Raw genomic sequence first — 19,311 nt, 5'->3', positions numbered from 1 at the left:
CACCTCTGAAGGGAGCCCTGAATTCGGGATAACTCACCTTCTAGAGCTTTTCTTCTCCATGGACTGGAGGTTGATGCAACAAAGCTCCAAATGTATGTTCTCCAAACAGATCCCAACACCAGACTGAGTGACTGCCTAAGTCTAAGTTGTTACAAAAATCTTCTTTTTAGGCTCTGACTTGATTCTGACCCAGCTTTTCAGAGGTATCTCAGTGAAAAGCAGTAACTGGTGGTTTCACAAATCTCCAACCTCAGAAAACAGTGCACCTTTATTTATAAGGATCCCATGATGAAAGGATCACAGAATAGACTTTGTTTTTTTTAACCCACCTACATTGCCATAGACTGCAAAGGGATAGAACACACAGCAAAATGTCACAAGGTGGAGGTGAGGGCCACCCTCACCTGAGGTGCCTCCTGCCCTGTGACCATGGTGTGCAGCTGTGCCAAAGAGCTGGGACATCATTTAGAGAAATAGAAGGTACATCAGCCTTTGTAGGACCAATTAGTACCTTTCAAGTGAAATACCCCAATTCTGTGACTTCAAGGCCACTTTTACAATGCTTAAACAATGATTTGAGGAAATGTTGCACTTTTCTCATGCGGTTTTAGGTTAGAATGTCAGAAAGCCCCATCGAGATCTGGCTCTGAGTCTGGTGTGTGAGCAGATACTTAAAGCTTTAGAACAGGGTTCTAAAAGCATTCTGCAACTTCCCATCCTTCCTGCTCAGGCACTAAGTGTAAACTTCTGGTTTTCTGTACTGATCTTGGCACTTCCTTTGGTAAGGATCCATTGAGATGTGCAGATAATGGAATGGGCACCTGAAAAAAGTCTCTTTATCCCATGGAGAAAAATTGAGCCCTAACACCTGTGAGCAGCAGTTTTAAAGGGCGTAAGGAACAAATTTCTTTTTCAAAGAAGAAAGTGTGCACACTTGCAATTTTGCACATGTACAAGTGGAGGTTACCAGAGCATCCAGCCTGAGTCTTCCCTGATACCTTTGGGTCTTGAGCAAACCACTTTTCCTTCAGAAGAAGATGGGTCTGGGCCAGAGTTGCAGAAAGGGGAACTGACATCACCAGAAGCTCAAATATACTTATTTTTCCTTACAGAGAAATCTGTTGGCTATGTGTACAAGTAGTGGGGAACAGGTTTTGGCACCTCCTCATTTTCAGATGCTCTCAACTTCAAGAACATTGGGAAGAGACAGAAGAGAGACCAAAAGATACCACAAAGAAACTTTATCATCAATGAAGAGTGGGCTGGCATCTGCTATGGACTGGAATAAGTCAGAATAAGTCAGAAGCCTCCAGGCATGGTACAAACTTTCACTGAGGTCCTTTCTTTCTGGAGGGTTCTTGCACAGTCTTCAGTTGACAAAGTGCTACTCAAACCATTACAAAGAATTCCTTCAGTTAGGCAGATCTCAGGAAAATATTTTCTCCATTTTAGGGTTCACAAAAGAGAAGTTGCTGAACATATTTTGGTCCATGCTGTTAATCAGTGCTCTGTCAGCACAGGACAGTCTGGGTTTTTCATTTAGGAATTCCTTGTCGAAGTTGCTACAGTCACTTGGAGATTTCTTCAAGAAAAGGAAAAAAAAATTGATGTCAAACCACTAATAATCAGATCTTTATTACTATGGTACTGGCCCTATCAGGCTGCTTCCTATGGGCTCAGCTCAACCTTTACTTGGGAGCCAGTAAATATAAATATTATAAAGGAGGCACTGAGCCTGTGATCCAGGAATTCTGCCAGGCAGGGATGTTACAGCTTTGTAACATGGCAGACTGAACTCACCAATTGTATAACAGTTGTAGAAGACTGTAAAATGAAAGTATGAAGTGCTTGTCAAATTAAGGTCTATTATTGTTATTAATAGGACTTTAATAATTTATTGAGATTGTTATAAATAGTCAGAATTATTCTGATTTAGCCAAACACCTGTTTCCTGAACTGTTTTACCTTCTCCAATGCAATGAAAGGTAATCCCTTCAGAATGGACTGCAGTTTTGTGGTGAAAGGAAGGTGTTACCCTGCTGCAGTAACTGAGAAAGCAATGAATAATTTATGGTTTCTCAGGTGTGGGAATGCCAGACCTGGGCTTGCAGCCACTGCAAAGGAGTATAGTGAGGATCAGGTCAGACAACCAGTAAAAATGCAGAGTTTAGAAGACCTGAGATGGGTGGAACTGAAAGAAGATCCATCCTTACCACTCTTGGTTTGAAGGGAGGCTCCATCCTTCTCTCTTCTAAAGCTTCCCAGTTGATTTCCCGGAAAAAGGCGTGCTGGCGGATGTTCCCTCTCGCTCCCAGTCTCCTCTCAGGCTCTCTTACAAAAAGCTGGAATGTTGATTCCACAGGTTAAATTCTCTGATGATAATACAGGCATAAAGCAGGGTGGAATGTGTAATTATCCAGAGTCAGTGCAATGAGAAGAGGCCATAATGGAGAAAATGCTGGGAATTTTTTTTCATAAACGAGGAAGTTTACTGATTGGTATAAAGATGATTACTACCTCCAGTCCTGACAGAAGTACAGGCTGTTTGGGCAGAAAGATGGCAGCATGTGCCCCAAAAAGAGATGTTCAACGTCTCAGTCTGGTGTAACCCTTATTTTGAATTATTTTTTCCAGGAATTAATGAGCTCTGCACCTTAGGGACTGCTCTGAGAAGAAACTGATCACTGCTGGTGTCTGTGAGAAGCCACCATCACAAATCAGGAGAAGGAAGACACAAAAATCTCCACAGGGGAGAGATGTAGTTTGATACCCACAGGAAAAACAGTGACTAAACTAAATCTGTTCCTCTCTACAACAACTGAAGATAAACAAACTGAAGACAATAATTCTGGCAGAAAGACTTTCATTTGATGGGTGGTGATTCTTACCTTCACCAAAATGTCCTTTGCATCCTTGTCCAGCCAGCGAGGGTAGAAGGGGTTATCCATACGGATGGACTGGAAAAGCTCCTCTTCATCTTGGCCATGGAAAGGGGACTGGCCAATGAGCATCTCATACAGGAGGACACCAAAGGACCACCAGTCAACTGAGGTGTTGTACTTCTGCCCCAGCAGTATCTGCCCAGAAAGAAGAGCCACCAAGGCAGAAGGAAAATGTCTGACATGAGTTTTTAACTCCAGGAGGGTGGACAGATCATGGCTTTGCAACTGCAACTCTGCAGTGTGCTATCAGAGGTGCTTCCCCCTGCCTGCAGCAGGAGCCAGAAATCTGCCAGTGGTGCAGGGCCTGTGGCCCCTGGAGCACCAAGGCACAGCCACACATGGGTGCCAAAACAGTCTCTGGCACAACAGACAACAGGCTGCATGTAATTCTTAAGTTACTTGAACAAATCCTTGACTACCAGAGAGATCTCAAATATAAAAGATGAGACAAGTCATCCTTAGCCTGCTCTCCAAGGGTTCAAATCAGGCTTGTTGTCCTAGGTTACAATGTAAAGATGTGCCCAAAAGTATGAATTCTATCACCATCTGTTAAACCAGGTGAGGCAGTCATCTTTATCTCATGGGAGATATCCTCTGTTAATGGGCCATCTCTTAAAACCAGCTGGGGCAGTGTTCTTTATCTTTTCCACAACCCATCCTCCCTCCAGGGAGATATCTCCTGTTAATGGGCCATGGAGTCCCAGTGCATGATTGATAAAATTACATCATCCCATTGGGAGATGCTCCACCCAGGGGGAGGAGCCAAGCCTTTCCTACCTAGATAAAAACTGAGATTTGGAACACCAAAGCAGCCTTTTTCCACTGATTCCAGAGGACAAGAGCTACCAGACCTTTCTACAGGATCACCACTTCAACAAGATCACTTCATCTGGACTGCTACCACAGCCCTAACTAGCGGGGTGTCAGGTTGTATTCTGACTCTGTCAGTGGTTCTCCTTTGTACTATTGCATGTATTTTATTTTTTTCTTTTTTTTCCCATTAAATTGTATTTCTGACTTGGAGTCTTTCACTGGTTTGGCTTTCAAACCAGCACACTTGTGAAGTCCAAGAAGATAAATGGTCAGGTATTAGCATTTTGGGAATGATTCCAGTGACACTAGCAGAGTTTTAGAATTACAAATGTGGCAGCATAAAGGTACTTTAGGACTATCAGTCACTTAAAACGCTGTGACTCTACCCTAGCAAAATCCTCCCCAGGGAAAACATGAAAGGGGTTGTTGATCTGTCATCTTGAGAACAACCTCAGTCAGTCCCTTGGTTTGTGCCTTTCAGTGTCACCTATAAAATGACATCCAGCGGGAGTGACGACCTCCCCAGGGTATAAAGGACCATCACCAAGTTCTCAAACTTCCTCTCTGGAGAAGCAAAATTAACCTCACCTGCCTTTAGGTATCTGTTGTGAAGATATCTAGAACTGAACCAGTTATCACTGGCTCCTTTTATAGCCAAGGAAGAGAATTTGCCCAATTTTAAACATCCAGATAAATATCCACCTGAATAAAATACAACCCGTTTGTCTCCTTTGGTTCTCAAAGAGCATCAAAATTTGCTGATATACAGATTTTTACATTGAAGATATCTAAAGGTTCACATGATGACTGTGGTGTGTAGGATTCTTATCAGAATTTTAGGGCTGTAGAGGGGAAAATTTAATTTTGAGGCATAATCTTTACTCTTGAGCCTACATCTTGGTTGCAATGGGATGCTCTATACTACATCTGTCTCTAAAAGAGGAGATGCCAAAAGGACAAAAAAGGGATTTGAATACATGATGCAATATAGACAATGAGCTCCACTCAGAGAAAAAAAATCAGCAAGACTCCTTAATATATTTTTTCTGGATCACTTACGAACAAAATCATCCCAACCTTTCTTTCTGAAAACAGAAATTATTTTTATAAGGCTTTATTTTTTAAAGGCTAAAGTATCTAGAAATTGGAATTGAAGTATTGTATGACAGTCAGAAAGAAAAAGGTTTATTTTGTTTGAAATTCTCTGGGAAAAAAAATAAATTCAGCAATTTAATTTCAGGCTGCCTTTTTTTTTGTCAGGTATGTTTTTGAAGTGAAAAAAAAAATCCTTGTCTACTGACCCAAACCCCCCTTATTTGTATGACTGTAGCCAAGGTACTGGGTCTGTAACAAATTACAGTGGTAGCAGCTGCAGTGAAATACTGACAGAGTCCAGTGCTCCTGTCTGTGGCAGGAGAGATGATCCATAAACCCTAGAAGTGCTTTCAATTTAGAGGTAAAATGTTTTATATGCACTTACTGAATCCCTAAAATAAACATAGTGCAGAAATAAAACTCGGAGCTATTTCAGTTTTTCTCTTTTCTATAAAACAAAATCACAGATAATGGATCAACATTTGTCTTTTTGGGTTTTTTTAGGAGCAAAAAATAGCATTTTTTTTCCTTAAATAAAAGCAAATTGAAGTGGAATAAAAGACAATTGCAGCTTGATTGCAGAGCACACTTACACCCATTCTTAGGCAACAGAAATCCAATTGATTTAAAGAGACCCTTGAGCCAGCAGTGGTGTAACCTCAGCCAGAATCGAGCCCTTGTTCACAGTGAAGGACCAATGAATTATAGTAGAGGGAAAAAAACCCTAAAGGCTTTGACAGCTCTTTGGAAAGTACCAATATCCATCATAAAAACACTAAAATTACAAAATAGAATCCTGAAAGGCAAATAAATGGATTTCAGACTGATGTCAGACATGATGCATGGATGACTTGTAGGTTTTTCTCTGAGCTAAAAAATATTTTCTTTGGCCACCTAATTAGTCAAAGCCTCTCCATAGTAAGATCTATCACTGTGTGAAGTCATCAGGTTAAAGGAAACTTTCTTTTCTGGAGGGATCTAGTTCAAAACACCTAAATTTTCTAGGGGAAAAAAAAGTTTCTGTCTGGTTAAAAATTGAAAGAAATAAGGGAAAGGGCACAGTCAGCATTCCTCATGCTGTGTCTGTCCTTCAATTGCAGGACCTCTTGGAATTTCTTTTGCCATGGCCCAAAAAGAATTTCCATTAAGCATGCTCCTTCCTGGTTTAAGCCAAGTTCCACTTGCACCAAAAAATGAATTAGCCACAAAAACAAGCAATGCCAAACGGCAACACAGACTGAGCCACACTGAAATCCAGTTTCTGGCCTAGAACTGCTCCAAACCAGGTTATTACTCTTTGAAACCTCCACCACTGCACAACAGTCATGTTTGAAGATGTGATTCCTGTCCCACAGCACTTGCTGACCTCCCACACCTACCTCAGGGGCAATATAGTCAGGAGTCCCACAGAAAGTGCTGGTCTTGGCATCTCCAAACATGTTCTCCTTGCACATCCCAAAGTCAGCAATCTTGATGTGCCCCTCATTGTCCAAGAGGACATTGTCCAGCTTCAAGTCTCTGTGGAGGAAGAGAGGAAAAGCCCATTCTTCAAAGTGTAAAGCACAGTGTAAAGCTATTTTAGCAGGTTACACTTATTACACTTGTTCTCTGCCTCTGTGTAGTGCCCACATGCTGGAAATACAAAGGAAGGTTGAGGATTAAATGAAGAACTGCTCTCTTGGGCTTCAGGATCCCTCTTCCATATTTCTCTTGTCCCAGCACTGATTTATCTGCTGGAGAAGAAAAAATCATGAAATCACAGAATGGTTTGACTTGGAAAGGACCTTAAAGATCACCCAATTACCATCCCCTCCCACAGGCAGGGACACCTTCCACTAGACCAGGGTGCTCCAAATCACATCTAGCCTGGCCTTCAACACTTCAGGGATCACATCACCCAAGACTTCTTCTAAAAGCTGTTTCCTTCAAGGATGCAGAACAGTGAAGCTAAGAAGGGTTTTGTGAAGCCAGCTGATGCTTCTGCCCTAACACAGCCTGGAGAATGAGAGCAGGTAATTGTCACTCTCTCCTCCCCTAGGAATCTCAATATTCACTCTGAAGCTGCTGCCAGATCTCCCTCGTGGTGCAGGCTCTACAAGTGTCACAAGAGGTGAGGAGCCACAAGCCCTGCAGAGGGTCAGAATAATCCCAGACATCAGCAGAGCCCCACCACTGCTTTGCTGCACCACCTGAATCCCAGGATTTACCAAGCCTTTCACACTCAGCTGCCAGGCTGCTGTCTGAGTTTTCAGGTTTTGAGCCACTCTGGAAAGCAAAGAGCCCAGAGAGAAGAAGAAAACAGAAATACACAGAGAAGGACATAAAAGCAAACAAGCTGATGAATCATGACCATTGGTGGAGAACAAAGAGATCCTCAAGTGGGAATGAAACCTGAAAGGAGAGAAAACCTTGTAAAGAAGAAAGAAAAAGGCAGAAAGAAATGAAAGCATGGTTTCTATGTTAATTTTCTTAAATCTTACCTAAAGGTTTTGTTTTTATTTGAGATAAGGACCTAGGTAAAATGCTTGGATCAGTGATGCTGCCCTTAACCAGGGATGTGGGTAGAATTTGGGTCACCTGGTCTATGAGCACACACATTCCTGCACTGCCTGATTTGTGCCATCAATCACTGCTCCTTCTCAGGGCTCCCAGAGCACCCAGACACATTTGCTTGTACCCACAGCTGAGGTTTAACTGTAACTTTTCACACTAATTCACAGCATACACATATTTTGGCCAAAAGGCCAAGTTGGACGGGGCCTAATCCAGTGGATGGTATCCCTGCTCATGGGCTGGAACTGGGTGATCTTCAAGGTTCCTTCCAACCCAAACCACTCTGTGAATCTGTGATTCTGTGATTTTCCACATCTCAGGCAAAAGGTCTAACCATGTGTCTTGGGTTACAATACAGGATGTGACCAGGGGTGTGTATTCTATCACCATCTCTTAAAGGAGGGGCAGTGTTCTTTATCTTTTCCACAACCCATCCTCCCTCCAGGAGATATCTCCTGTTAATGGACCATGGAGTCCCACTGCATGGCTGATAAAATTCCATCATCCCATTGGGAGATGCTCCACCCAGGGGGAGGAGCCAAGCCTTTCCTACCTAGATAAAATCTGAGATCTGGAACATCAGAGCAGCCTTTTTCCACTGATTCCAGAGGAAAACCAGACTCTTCCACATAATCACTGGAACTTCAGAGGAAAACTGCTCCTTCTACAGGAGCACTGCTTCAACAGAAACACATCTGTCACTGCAGGAGGATGCAGCCACCATGGAATGGGACTGCTGCCAACACCCTGACTGACTGACGGGGGGGTCAGCCTGGATTCTGACTCTGTCAGTGTTTTGAAAAAAAATGTTATTCCTATTTCCATATCTTTGCCTGAGAGCCCCTTAATTTCAAAATTGTAACAATTTGGAGGGAAGGGGTTTACATTTTCCATTTCAAGACAGGCTTCTGCCTTCCTTAGCAGACACCTGTCTTTCAAACCAAGACACCACGGGGCTATTGCACAGACACCCTCCTGCTGACAACTGATTTACAATATGGGTATTTTTTCAGAAATGTTTCTCAAAGAAGGTAATTTCTAATGCTTGATATTCCTGGGATGATGGCCTGCAATTGCAGGGAAGATGATTCTTCAGCCCCCCTCTGTGCAAAGCTCCTTGTCTTGCTTGGGCCAGGTCATCATCAGGGTACATTGTGGTGTTTACACACCAAATTGTTGTCACGGGGCAGTTGTTCACTGCTGCAAAAATATGGCCCAAGACAAAATGGGCGTCATCAGTCAAAGAGAAATACAGAGAAAACTGAGACATTTGCCTTCCAAGTGGCAGACACTCACGTTGTCACAATTTCCGGCTGGAATGGCTTATTTTAGATACAACGTTGAGATCAATCTCGGGCTGCCAGCACTGCTTTTATTCATCTGGTAGATCGAAGCAAAACAAAAAAACCTATCACCTACAATTCACTTTCATTATTTTGATGAGTCTCAAACTCATTGGCTCCAGGGACTGGAGTTTCTGCCAAAAAATGCCTCAGCTCATTCGTTAAAATTTAAGCCAATGTTTCCAAACGTGGGTGCATGAGACAGAACAGCTGGATTCATTATTCTTACGACATTGCAAGAGATGTAGTTTCAAAAGTTATTTCTATTCACTTTCCTAAATGCTTAGTTTGCTCTGACAGAGATACTGATGACTCTGTGTTCTCAGCTGACCTCGTTGTCATTGTCTTCAGTGAAAAAGGGAAAAGAGAGTAGGACTGGTTAAACCTTTTCTCTCAATGCTTGATACTCAAAGCAATATCACCAACTCCTGGGAATGAGATATGTCTTCCTATCCACATGCCACCCAGTGCCCAGATGTGCCAGTTTTCCCTCAGTTCCCAAGGTTCCATACTCTAAACACTCCTGTCCTTTCAGGAGGAAATGGGTCCCCAAACTCCAACAGAGCACTGGCACAGTGATTCCAAGTAAAAATGTGAATTATAAATAAAATGTCATCATTAGCAGTCCTGCCATAAAGTCACCATGTCCTGCAGATATTTTAATCAGATTTTCTGAGATGACTGGCTAAAGATAACAGACGTGGCCAAGTGATTTGGGCACTTCAAAAATTTTTCTCTTCACTCATGGAGAATAATAGAGCCAGAAAAGTTGCTGAGGCCTCAGAGATCATCTTAGCTTAATGCCACTGATATTGATCTCATGTTTATGCAATCACCATCATCAGTCAATAAAGACTATAAATGGCTCCCACATGAGTACTAATAAGAATCAAAGCTTGTGTTTTAAAGGGAGAATGGATTGTGAGCAAGTTATCCACTTTCAGCATTTGCTCTAATGTTCACACTACATGACAAACACTGAAATAAGCTCACTTTGGGTTCAGTAAACATCATTGCTGTAGGGAGCTTTTTCATTTATTTGTGACAAGTTATTTGTTTTCTGCTTTTAAAGAAGGCTGCAATGTAGTAACTGAATTTTGCCGTGAAGCTGAGCTTAACCAGAGCTCCCCAGAAATTCAGTTCCTCCTTTTGGCCATGGGAAATCAGACTATGACCTAATTTCTGGTAGTACCAGGCACTTCCCATACACATTTTAACACAGGCATGATGAACCTAAAAATGTCCTCTGCTCTCTGCTTACTACAAGAAGAACTTAACAGACAACTCAGATTCATGATGGTGAGATGAATCCCATCTCCCCATTTTGCACAGAATTAATCCAAAATTAAGATATATCATTGTTGCCCTGCTTTTGTTACTTGAATTGAGCTTGTCACCGCTGTCCCAAGGTAACCAGAACAGCAGATGTACCAAATTTCTTGTGTCTGACTTAACCTTAATATACCTTGATATGTTGAAAGCTAAAACAAGGTGCCTATACTGGATGCTGCGTGAATGACTCTGTGTAAATGCATCCAAGGGTTTGTTTTAATGTTAACTGAAATAGGACTGGGGTCTGAAAGGATGAAAACTGCCTTTTCTACACTCTCTCTTTAAAATAAAACACTCAAACTCTGTAAAAGGGAAACCTGCAGAAAAATGCCAGTAAGCACAGCCAAGAAACAGCCTCTCTGTTGCCATTGGTGCTTGCAGGGAAAAGCAGAAAAGCATTTAGAATTTAGCATATTAATTACACTAAAAAGTAAAATTACCTGTATATTATGCCCTTGGAATGGAGGAACTGGAGCCCAGAAATTATTTCAGCAGCATAAAACCTGAATGACAGAAGGCACAGGTTAGAACAGGAACTTTCCAAAGGTTATTTCAACTAGACCCAAAAAGATGGAAGACTTGTCTCCACAAGAGCAAAACTTTCCTTAGGTTCCCAGAAGGTTTGGAGTGCCTCCAGAAGGCTTGAGGTGACTGTGTTTTACTGATGGGTGACGTGAGATTCCCAAAAGCAGGTGGGAATCTGGGATGGGGAGCACAGACAGACTCCCTGGCTTGTCAAACTGCCTTCTTCCCTGCCCAGATTTATGACTTGCTTTTCAAAGACTCCTGGAATTCTGAAATTATTTAGGCTGGAAAACCCCTCTAACATCGAGTCCAACCATTAACCCAGCACTGCCAAAGCTACCACTAAACCACATCCCCAAGTGCCACATCCACATTTCCTGAACACTTACAGGGACAGCAATTCCACCCCTTCCCTGGACAGCCTCTTCCAATGACTGACCACACTTTCAGTGAAGAAACTTTTTTTCTCATGTTGAAAGCCTATCCATAATACGGGCTATCCAGCAAGTTGGTGCCCTTTCTCTGGAGTTTTTTTGAGCTTGAAGTCATTGTTCTCAGCACATTTTTACCCAAAGGACACCACCACATCCTGCTGGAAAGAGGCAGCCTCAGTGTGAAGAATGAAAGTGCTGTCCCAGAAGGGAAGGAAACCAGAGGATTATAATCCTCTCCAGTTTTCAATGCATTGGCCCTTAATTCTGGACATTCAAATGCATTTGAAAAAAAAAAAATCATCAAATACTGATTTAAATGACAGTGTGGATTTTTTATTATTAAATTATTAAATAAAAGTAATTCCTGTAGTGGTTTCAATATTGACTTTCAAAATACCTTTTGCTTGCAGAAGGATCAAAAGCACCTTCCATTTATTCTAATTCTTCTATTTACTTTAATCAAAGCTAAATACATTTTTAATTCTCTGCTGTATATTAATTTTTTGTTTAAATTTACCTTTTGTGCTTTTGATAGGTTTTCACCCCACCCCCTTGAACTTTAAGGGGAAAAAAGAGAAGATCCCATTACTTCTAACAAACAACAGCTTCACCTCTGACCACTGGGCTGGCAACCTCAGCTTAAGCTGGTCCTGCAGCTTGGCTACAGAGTGTTGTAAAGAAGCAAGATCATGTCTGAGTGAAACCAACTGTGTGGATGGAGTTTAAGTCTTCTGTGGGAGGGGAAAGAGGATGGGAAATGACTCACTCCAAGCCCTTCACTGGGAGGATGACCTGTATGGTTTTGTTGAATTTGGAGACAGCTGGGATAGAGAGGGACTCGGCTTCCAGCACAAGCATCACCCTCACTTTGCAGCTGGGCAAGGTGAAGAGAGGTCAAATAATCTGCCCAGCATTTCCTCTACAGTGCTGGGAATAAAATCAAGCGCCCAGTTTGCTCCTCTCTCGTGTGCACCCTGCAGGCCCAAAGGCAATGATAAATATCTTACGTTGCTCTGGGAAGGTCAAATTTATGGCAGCTCTGGATATGGAACATGAGGTCTCCTCCATTGAGGTATTCCATCACAAAAAAGAGGTTTTCCTAGAAAAGGAGACAAGGTGAGAATAAATAAGGGGTTGTGAAGAGCAAAGTAAAAGTTTAAATATTAAAAAAAAAAAAATTAAACCGCTCAGAAAGCACTCAAAAAGAGGAAGGAAAGTATTACTCTGAAAGTTTGGAAAGAAAGCAGCTTCTTTTTTAGATTCCTCATTTCTTCTCTTGGTTCCCTAAGCCCATACACACACTCCCTGCTCTGATTTCTATAAACACCATTAGCAAACACTGCAAAGCCACCTCATAACCAGCCGGGCCTGTTGGTTTTTACCAGCAGAGCTCCAGGCTCACAGAAAGGGGTCAGTAACTTTACAGTGCCTGTATAGCAGAAGGACAGATTGCCAAGCTTCTCAGGGAACTAGAGGAAAAGGCAAAAATCACCCCCAGCTCTCCCCTGGTCCCCATCCCAGTACAGTATCCATCCCAGTGCAGTATCCATCCAGTGGTGTGACTTCAAGCTGGTGTCACCTGCATTCCTGCACAGCTTCTGTGGAGGCACCTGGGTCTGACTTTTTCAAGTTATCAGAGATGCCGACCAGACACAGCAATTTGTTTTAAGCACATGCTTGATTTTAAGCCTGAAAGCTGCTCTATGTAACTTGCTGGTGGGGAAAGTAATGAATTAATCATATTTCTAGACACCCCTTGAGTACTTGCATGCCTGAGAAGCCTGGAAAAAGCAGAATTCTTGTCCCCAGTTGCATGCAACCATCAGTTGTTCAATCAGAGCAGATGAAAAACTCTCCTCCTGGTACAGAAATGATGGAATCTCTCTCTGTATAATGTGCAGAACTGATCACTGAGGTTTCTTTTCCAATTCTTGACACATAATCATGGAATCACAGAATGGTTTGGGTTACAAGGGACCTTAAAGACCCCTAAAGTTCCAACCCTTTGCCATGGGCAGGGACACCTCCCACTAGACCAGGTTGCTCATGTACATGACTCTGATCCTCTCACAGCTTTATCAGCCAAATTTCACCACCAGAACCCTGCAGAAGCTGGTTTAGATTGATTCCTTCCACGCTGAATTGTCTCTACAAAGCAGAAAGGACACCGTTTTCTGGAGGAAAAGGATCTGCACACTGAGTTATGGCCCTAGTTTAAACTTCTGTTTTGGGAATCTCACCTTTTGTGTATAAATGCAGGAATAAAAAAAAAATGGATGCAGTATTTTTTTCCCCTCAAAAGCCTGACACACTGAAGTCAGTCATCTCTAGGCTATGCTATAAGGTTTATGAGTATCTTCCTTGTGTTGCCTATTGCCCATTAAACTTTTTCTGGGGGGTGGAAATAGAGTTATTTTCACTTATATTTTTAACAGTTGAAGGTTTTTATCCATAAGAGCTAACATAAGTATCTCTGGCAGTAAGCCAAGAGCTGGCTATGTTAAAAAATCACAAAAGTGCTTGTTCCTTTCAAACAACAGCTGTCTGCTCTAATTTGTGCAATTTCTTTAGCCAGATCCTCTTAATTACAGCACTCTTATTTAAATGGACTCACTGGAAACCCCACCTGTCATCCAACAAGCTCAAAGCCAGATCTGGCCTCCTGGGGAAAGAATACAAATTCCATCACTAAACCGAACGGGTGCAGGTTTTCTGTGTTTCTTGCATCTGCAGGGGGTTGTGCACATAAATGAGTTCCAGCAAGTAAAAAGGCCAAAGGAAAGTGGGAAATTTAGTGAAGAAAAGTATAAGTCTTGGAAGCAACATGAGCTCAGGAGCTCATTCAGGAAAATACTTGAACAGATGCTCTTTGGGAAGGTCCACAGGGAGGTGATGGGGTTTAGCCAACAACACACCAGCAACCACATGTGTCCTGCTAGGACTGAAGAAACCTCATGGCTCCTGAAATGGGCCAGACTCAGCTTTAGTGGGCTGGGAAGGAGAAAACCCCTCAGTTCCCCTGTAAAATCCACTGATTTTGGCTATACCTTGTCACACATCTCTAACTGCAACTTGAAATCCATGTTTATCCAGTAGAATCAGCAGTCATGCTCTGCTTGTTCATGGTTTTGAGCAAGCATCTGATGTTCTTGTTTAACTGAACCCAGACACTCTGACTTGAAACTGGGGACTCTGGCAGCATTCTTGGGGGAAGAGAAGGTGGAGCAATCCCTCAGATTAATTCACATCCACATATACAAACCCTGTTGCTCAACTGCCTTAAGCTATGAAGCTCGAGAATACAAACTTAGGAATGTTTAGTACTGAAGTTTATGATACATCAGGTGCTACAGAGTGGTACATAGACCCTATTGAAAAGACAGACAGGATCACTCTGACTTTCCTGCTCTGGGGCTTGGAAGTCCCCCTTGCTTCTTAAGAAGTGCAGATGTCTGGAATAGCTCGTGGAGCAGAACTGGCTGAGATCAGCCCTACATCATTATGAGTGATGAGGTGTAACCAAGAAGGGCAAAAGTGCAACAACTTACTGTGGTCAGCTTCCTAGGTCTGAGATCTACAGAGCCACGGAACACATTAAATATGGGAAGTGGCAAAACCCATTCTTGAAACCTCTGAAAATTCAAGAGAGGGCTAGAGGTCAAAGGGTCAGAGTGGCGCAGAGGATGTTCCTGCAGACAGGCTCCAGCTTCGCTTCCTCTTGTCCTGGGAAAGTCAACTGATGGTTCCTGCCTGCTGCTGAGAGGCTCTGGAGTCTGTCAGCACATGGAGCAGGCAAGGGAGGTTAAGGGAAGTTGGACTAGATGACCTTTAAAGGTCTTTTCTAACCCAAACCATTCTCTAATCCTGAAGGCTCTGCCATACCCTTATCTCCTGCAATGCTCCTGCCTGTTGAGCAAAGAAGCAGGAATGTTGTTCCTCAGTGGTGAGACCCACACAGCTCTGCAGGAGGCTTAGAAAGAGTGCCCTGCCCCTCTGCCCTGCAGGCAGGTGACAGACAACTTGCTGAGCACCTGTGGGTGCTAGAAAATGCTCAAGCCAAACTTGAAGACACTCAAACTTTCTGGACCCACACAACAGAAAATGTTTGGTCTCGTGGCAGACCTCAGGACCATCTTTTGCAACCACAGAGCTCAAGGAGGACTGTAAAGGCCCTTCCTGCACTCAGGGATGGACACTGCACCAGGGCAGTTGTAAAATCATAGAAATTCTGCATTGGAAGGGACCAACAAGGATCATCAAAGTCCAGCTCCTGGCCCTGCACAGGACACCCCTGAGAATCACACCACGAGCCTGAGAGCATTGTCCAAACACTTCCTGATGTATTTGACACCAGTTGTCTTAAGGATATCCATGTATCAGCCATTCCCTACTTCTAGACCATCTTCCAGGGGGTTTCCCCATTGCAGCACTGGGAATAGGACAAACCCTTTTGTGGGAGGGTGAAGTGCTGTTCCTACAGCAGGCAGAGCTCTGCAACTCCAGGTTGTACAACACAGACATGGCAGCTGTGTCCTGCACCAAGTAACACAGTTCCTGTACACAAAATAACACTGTTCCTGCCAGGTGCTGAAAGCCTGGATTACTGCAAGGACTCAATTTCCTGCCCTCTCAATCCCTCAGTGCCCGTGCTGAGCTGAGCTCCTCCCCACAGAGCCACCAGCTCCCTCTGCCTCTCCAGGACATGGCAGGGAAGGAGTTAAACCAACCTGCTCCTGCTCTGCTGTGACTGCTGGGAGAATGAATAGTCACTATCAGAGATGCTTTCAACTTTATAAACAATGAGTATAAAGCAAGCAGCATTTAAATTGATCTTCTGAAGGTACATTCTTTAACAGGCTTTTAAAATCCTTTAACCAGCTGGAAGCCCTCCAGAGCATTTTTCTGCAGAGATTTTCAGATTTTCTTTTCTTTGCATTTTGAAAACGCTTGCATACATATAAATACACAATTTAACACCATTTACTGAGGAGCAAAAATTCTTCTTCCCAGGGCTTCCAGGAGGATGAATGTCAGAATAATTAATACTGCAGGACAGTGTGGCTTTACCTGTGTTTAGAGCAGTTACCCTAACAAATGCTCCAAAAGGCTCCAGATTAAGTGACCTAATCCTGCTGCATTCCCCTTGAATTAGGCTGTCCCTGGCCAAGAGAAAGGCTGGACATGATGCAATTCCTGCAGCTGATTCTGGTCTCACCTTTTCATGCAGCTCAGCACAGTCTGGGTGCTGATCCACACTTTGGATCTATTTTGTTTCATGGGATAGTTGGCAGCCAAAAGCTTCTCAGCCTTTTCCACCACAATCCCATGCAATCCCATCAGAGCATCCCATCCAGTGGGAAAGAGGGCAATGCAGTCCTTACTGTGTCTGCTGTCACAGGGGACAGTTAACACAGGGTTACTCCTTGCTAGGAGGTGACTACAGGCGTTCACCTGCACTGGAACTTGCACCAGAGCAATCCAAGCTTTAATTCTGTTCCCTAGTTTAAATTCTTGTTCTCTTTTCCCTCTCCTCTTGTGCAATATCAGCCTATTTTCTGGAGATGGCAGCATTTCTTACAGCTGCCCAATATTCCAGTCCAGTCCCTGCTCTGTTTATTCCTTGTTCTAATCCTTGCACTGTCAGCATTTCTAGCTGTGTGTTAAACTGCTCATTTGGGATGCTCAGCATGGTGTGCCCATTGGCACAAAGCATAGGAATATATTTATACACATAAACAAAATATATTTGCAGAGATAAAGGTGAAGACATGGCTTCCACTTGAGCTCTGAGATCCCAAGATCTTTACTCACACTCAGAGCAGAGAGTCCATCACTCACTGATAAACTGAGGCACTATCAGCCCATGTCTTCCAAGAGGAAGTGGTTTTCCCTATCAGTGTCCAACAGAATTTTGGAGAGAGATTAATTTTCTCAAGGCTAGAGAAAGATTTGTCTGAAGTTCTGAAGATTATAAATAAATAGATAAATAAATACATCACCAGACCAAAAACTAAACAAAACGTAGCCAAATTCCTGAAACACAAATATTTTAGCAGTTGAAAAACAAAACCAAACAAAAAAAGTTTTTATTTTAGGAAGTTGTTTCTTTTTTTCAGGATAAAGTGCAGCTAGACTGTAGAATTTTAGAAATCTCAAGCAAAGCTAAATGCATTTTGGGCTGATTTTCCTGAGGCTGGACAATGGGAAGGCAATGACAAAATGTGTATTGAATATGTCAATCATCTATCACCTAAAAAACCCCACTTGTGAGCTCTTTTCGTGGCCAATGCCTTCCCTCTGTTCACACCACATGGGCTGACACCACCTAAAAGTGTCTCACAAAAACTTCATATACTTGATGTTACAATTACAGCTGCTCACACTTTCTCTGGCACAACCCTGCAGAAATCCCAAAGCTCTGCTGAGATGCTGCTATTTCTGCTAAACAATGTTGAATTTTTGGCCAGGATTGAACAAGACTTTGCCAGTTTTCCTGCCTGTTGGTTGCAAGAGGCAAAATCCTCAAAGTTTTCCTAACCTTTCCCATCAGCTGCTTCAAATTTTCAGATTTTTTTTCCAAGCTCAAAGTACTCAAAATACTACAAGGGTGGACAGATGTTTCCAAGCTGATGTGTCACCCCAAGAACAAGGGGGAGGGTGGAGCTAGGGCTGTTCAGGAGGTCCATGGCAGTGGAGCTGAGCATCCAAAAGGTGTGAAATGCCCTCATGCCACCCCCATGCTCTGATCCAGGGCACAGAAATCAGCCCTGCCTCTCAATAGCCAGTTAGAGAGAGATGAAAACTGAAATTGTGCTCAGAAAAGAAATAATTTCAGGAATTGAAGTAACCCCTGAGGATATATTTTAATGAGAAATTTGAAAATACTCATGGAAAACAGCCTAAGAATTTTCAAATCAGGACCACACTCTTGTTTTACAATTCTTTTCTCTTTCCTGCCAGTGTAAGAGATTTTTCAGTCAGTATTAAACACATGAAGGCAGCAGAGCATGTGAAAAAGGCTCACTACCAGGAGAAAACATATAATACAACAGTAAAGCAGAAAATAAACATTTCTGTAATGTTTTCTTTTAAATTGCAGTTAAGATTACTTCTCTTTCGGGTTGAGATAGTCTTCTCTGTTGCTATTTTGTGCTGCAAGTCAAACTGCCTCAAGATTTAATTTGCATTTAGGTAAAGGGTGTTAATAAAACTTGGTCAATGAAGTAAAGAAACAGAAATAAAAATGACTTTCAAAAAGGGAAAGCCTATTTTTATGGCAGAAGATCAGTGAAATGCAAAAAAGAATAAAACATAAGCTCTGGGATGCTAGTCACTGTTTTGGCATTGCTGATTTTGGGATTTCACAGAATTATAAACACATTTTTCCTCCTTTTTAACATAACAGCGTCCCTTTAAATCTAATACAGCAGAATAGCTCTCAGAGCTTATTGCTAAAATTCACACTATGTAATTATGTCAGCTGAATATCTGGATACAAAGATGACTGCAGTAAAATAAAACAGAAAAATTCAAAAAGAGGTTGGACCAAAAAGCTCAAACACTATGGGCTTGCATTTATTCTCATACAATAAAACAAGAAAAGTATTCTGAATTTTGAAAGCATTGATCATTCAGAGTCCACTGGAATAGAGAGGGGCAGTAAGTGTCTGGTGCCATCTAAAACCTGTCTGAAGGGCTATCCAGCTTTATATAATTGAGCAGTCACTCATCACCTGGGTGGAGATGAGGAATAAACTCATCCCAGAGCTCAGAGAACTGTCAGCAGATGAAAGGACTTTTTTCCCCCTTCTGGAAACACGTGGGCTACTGAGGTCCTTGTGTTGGTGTAGGAATATTCCTGGTTTTACCGTCCTTTGCAGAGACATTCAGCACCTGGAGCAGCTCAGGTAAGCCAAAGCATGAGGGATTCAGAAAGGCAATGGCACATATGTTTCTGTTTGAAACTACTTATCCATCCAGTGACACTTCAAGAAACAAAAAAATGTCATATTTTCAATATTAAAATCCACAGAGGGACTCTACACAGCGGTGCCATGGCTTCTGTCCATGGCAGGGGGGTTGGAAATAGGTGATCTTTAAATTCTTTTCCAACCCAAACCATTCCATGATCCTGAAATGATTGCCATAAAGGACATTCTGATAACCACACTGTCCTTTGAGCTGTGAAAAACCATCCAAGGTTGTCATAGCTCCCCTGCTCTGGGTGACTTTCCTGCACTGAGTGATCACTGCTGGCGTGCAAAGGTCAGAGGA

The 19,311-nt window shown here is 42.6% G+C and overlaps 1 protein-coding gene across 1 annotated transcript in view; it reads right to left on the bottom strand.

The window, feature by feature from the left end:
* Positions 1-250: 250 nt before the first annotated feature.
* PRKCQ (protein kinase C theta) overlaps positions 251-19,311 on the bottom strand; it is a 54,894-nt gene continuing 35,833 nt past the window's right edge. The window contains exons 14-19 of the mRNA XM_014884765.2: positions 12,045-12,136; positions 10,519-10,581; positions 6,230-6,368; positions 2,889-3,077; positions 2,214-2,342; positions 251-1,582 (exon numbers count right to left, since the gene is read on the bottom strand). Coding sequence (XP_014740251.2) covers positions 1,427-1,582; positions 2,214-2,342; positions 2,889-3,077; positions 6,230-6,368; positions 10,519-10,581; positions 12,045-12,136 — 768 coding nt within the window. The 3' untranslated portion in view covers positions 251-1,426. The remainder of the gene's footprint in view (positions 1,583-2,213; positions 2,343-2,888; positions 3,078-6,229; positions 6,369-10,518; positions 10,582-12,044; positions 12,137-19,311) is intronic.

Source organism: Sturnus vulgaris, chromosome 5 (assembly GCF_052056855.1).
Source record: "Sturnus vulgaris isolate bStuVul1 chromosome 5, bStuVul1.hap1, whole genome shotgun sequence".
In the NCBI taxonomy this organism is placed as follows: Eukaryota; Metazoa; Chordata; class Aves; order Passeriformes; family Sturnidae; genus Sturnus; species Sturnus vulgaris.
The sequence above is the reverse complement of the archived record's forward strand: the minus strand, read 5'-3'. Positions and strand labels throughout refer to the sequence as shown.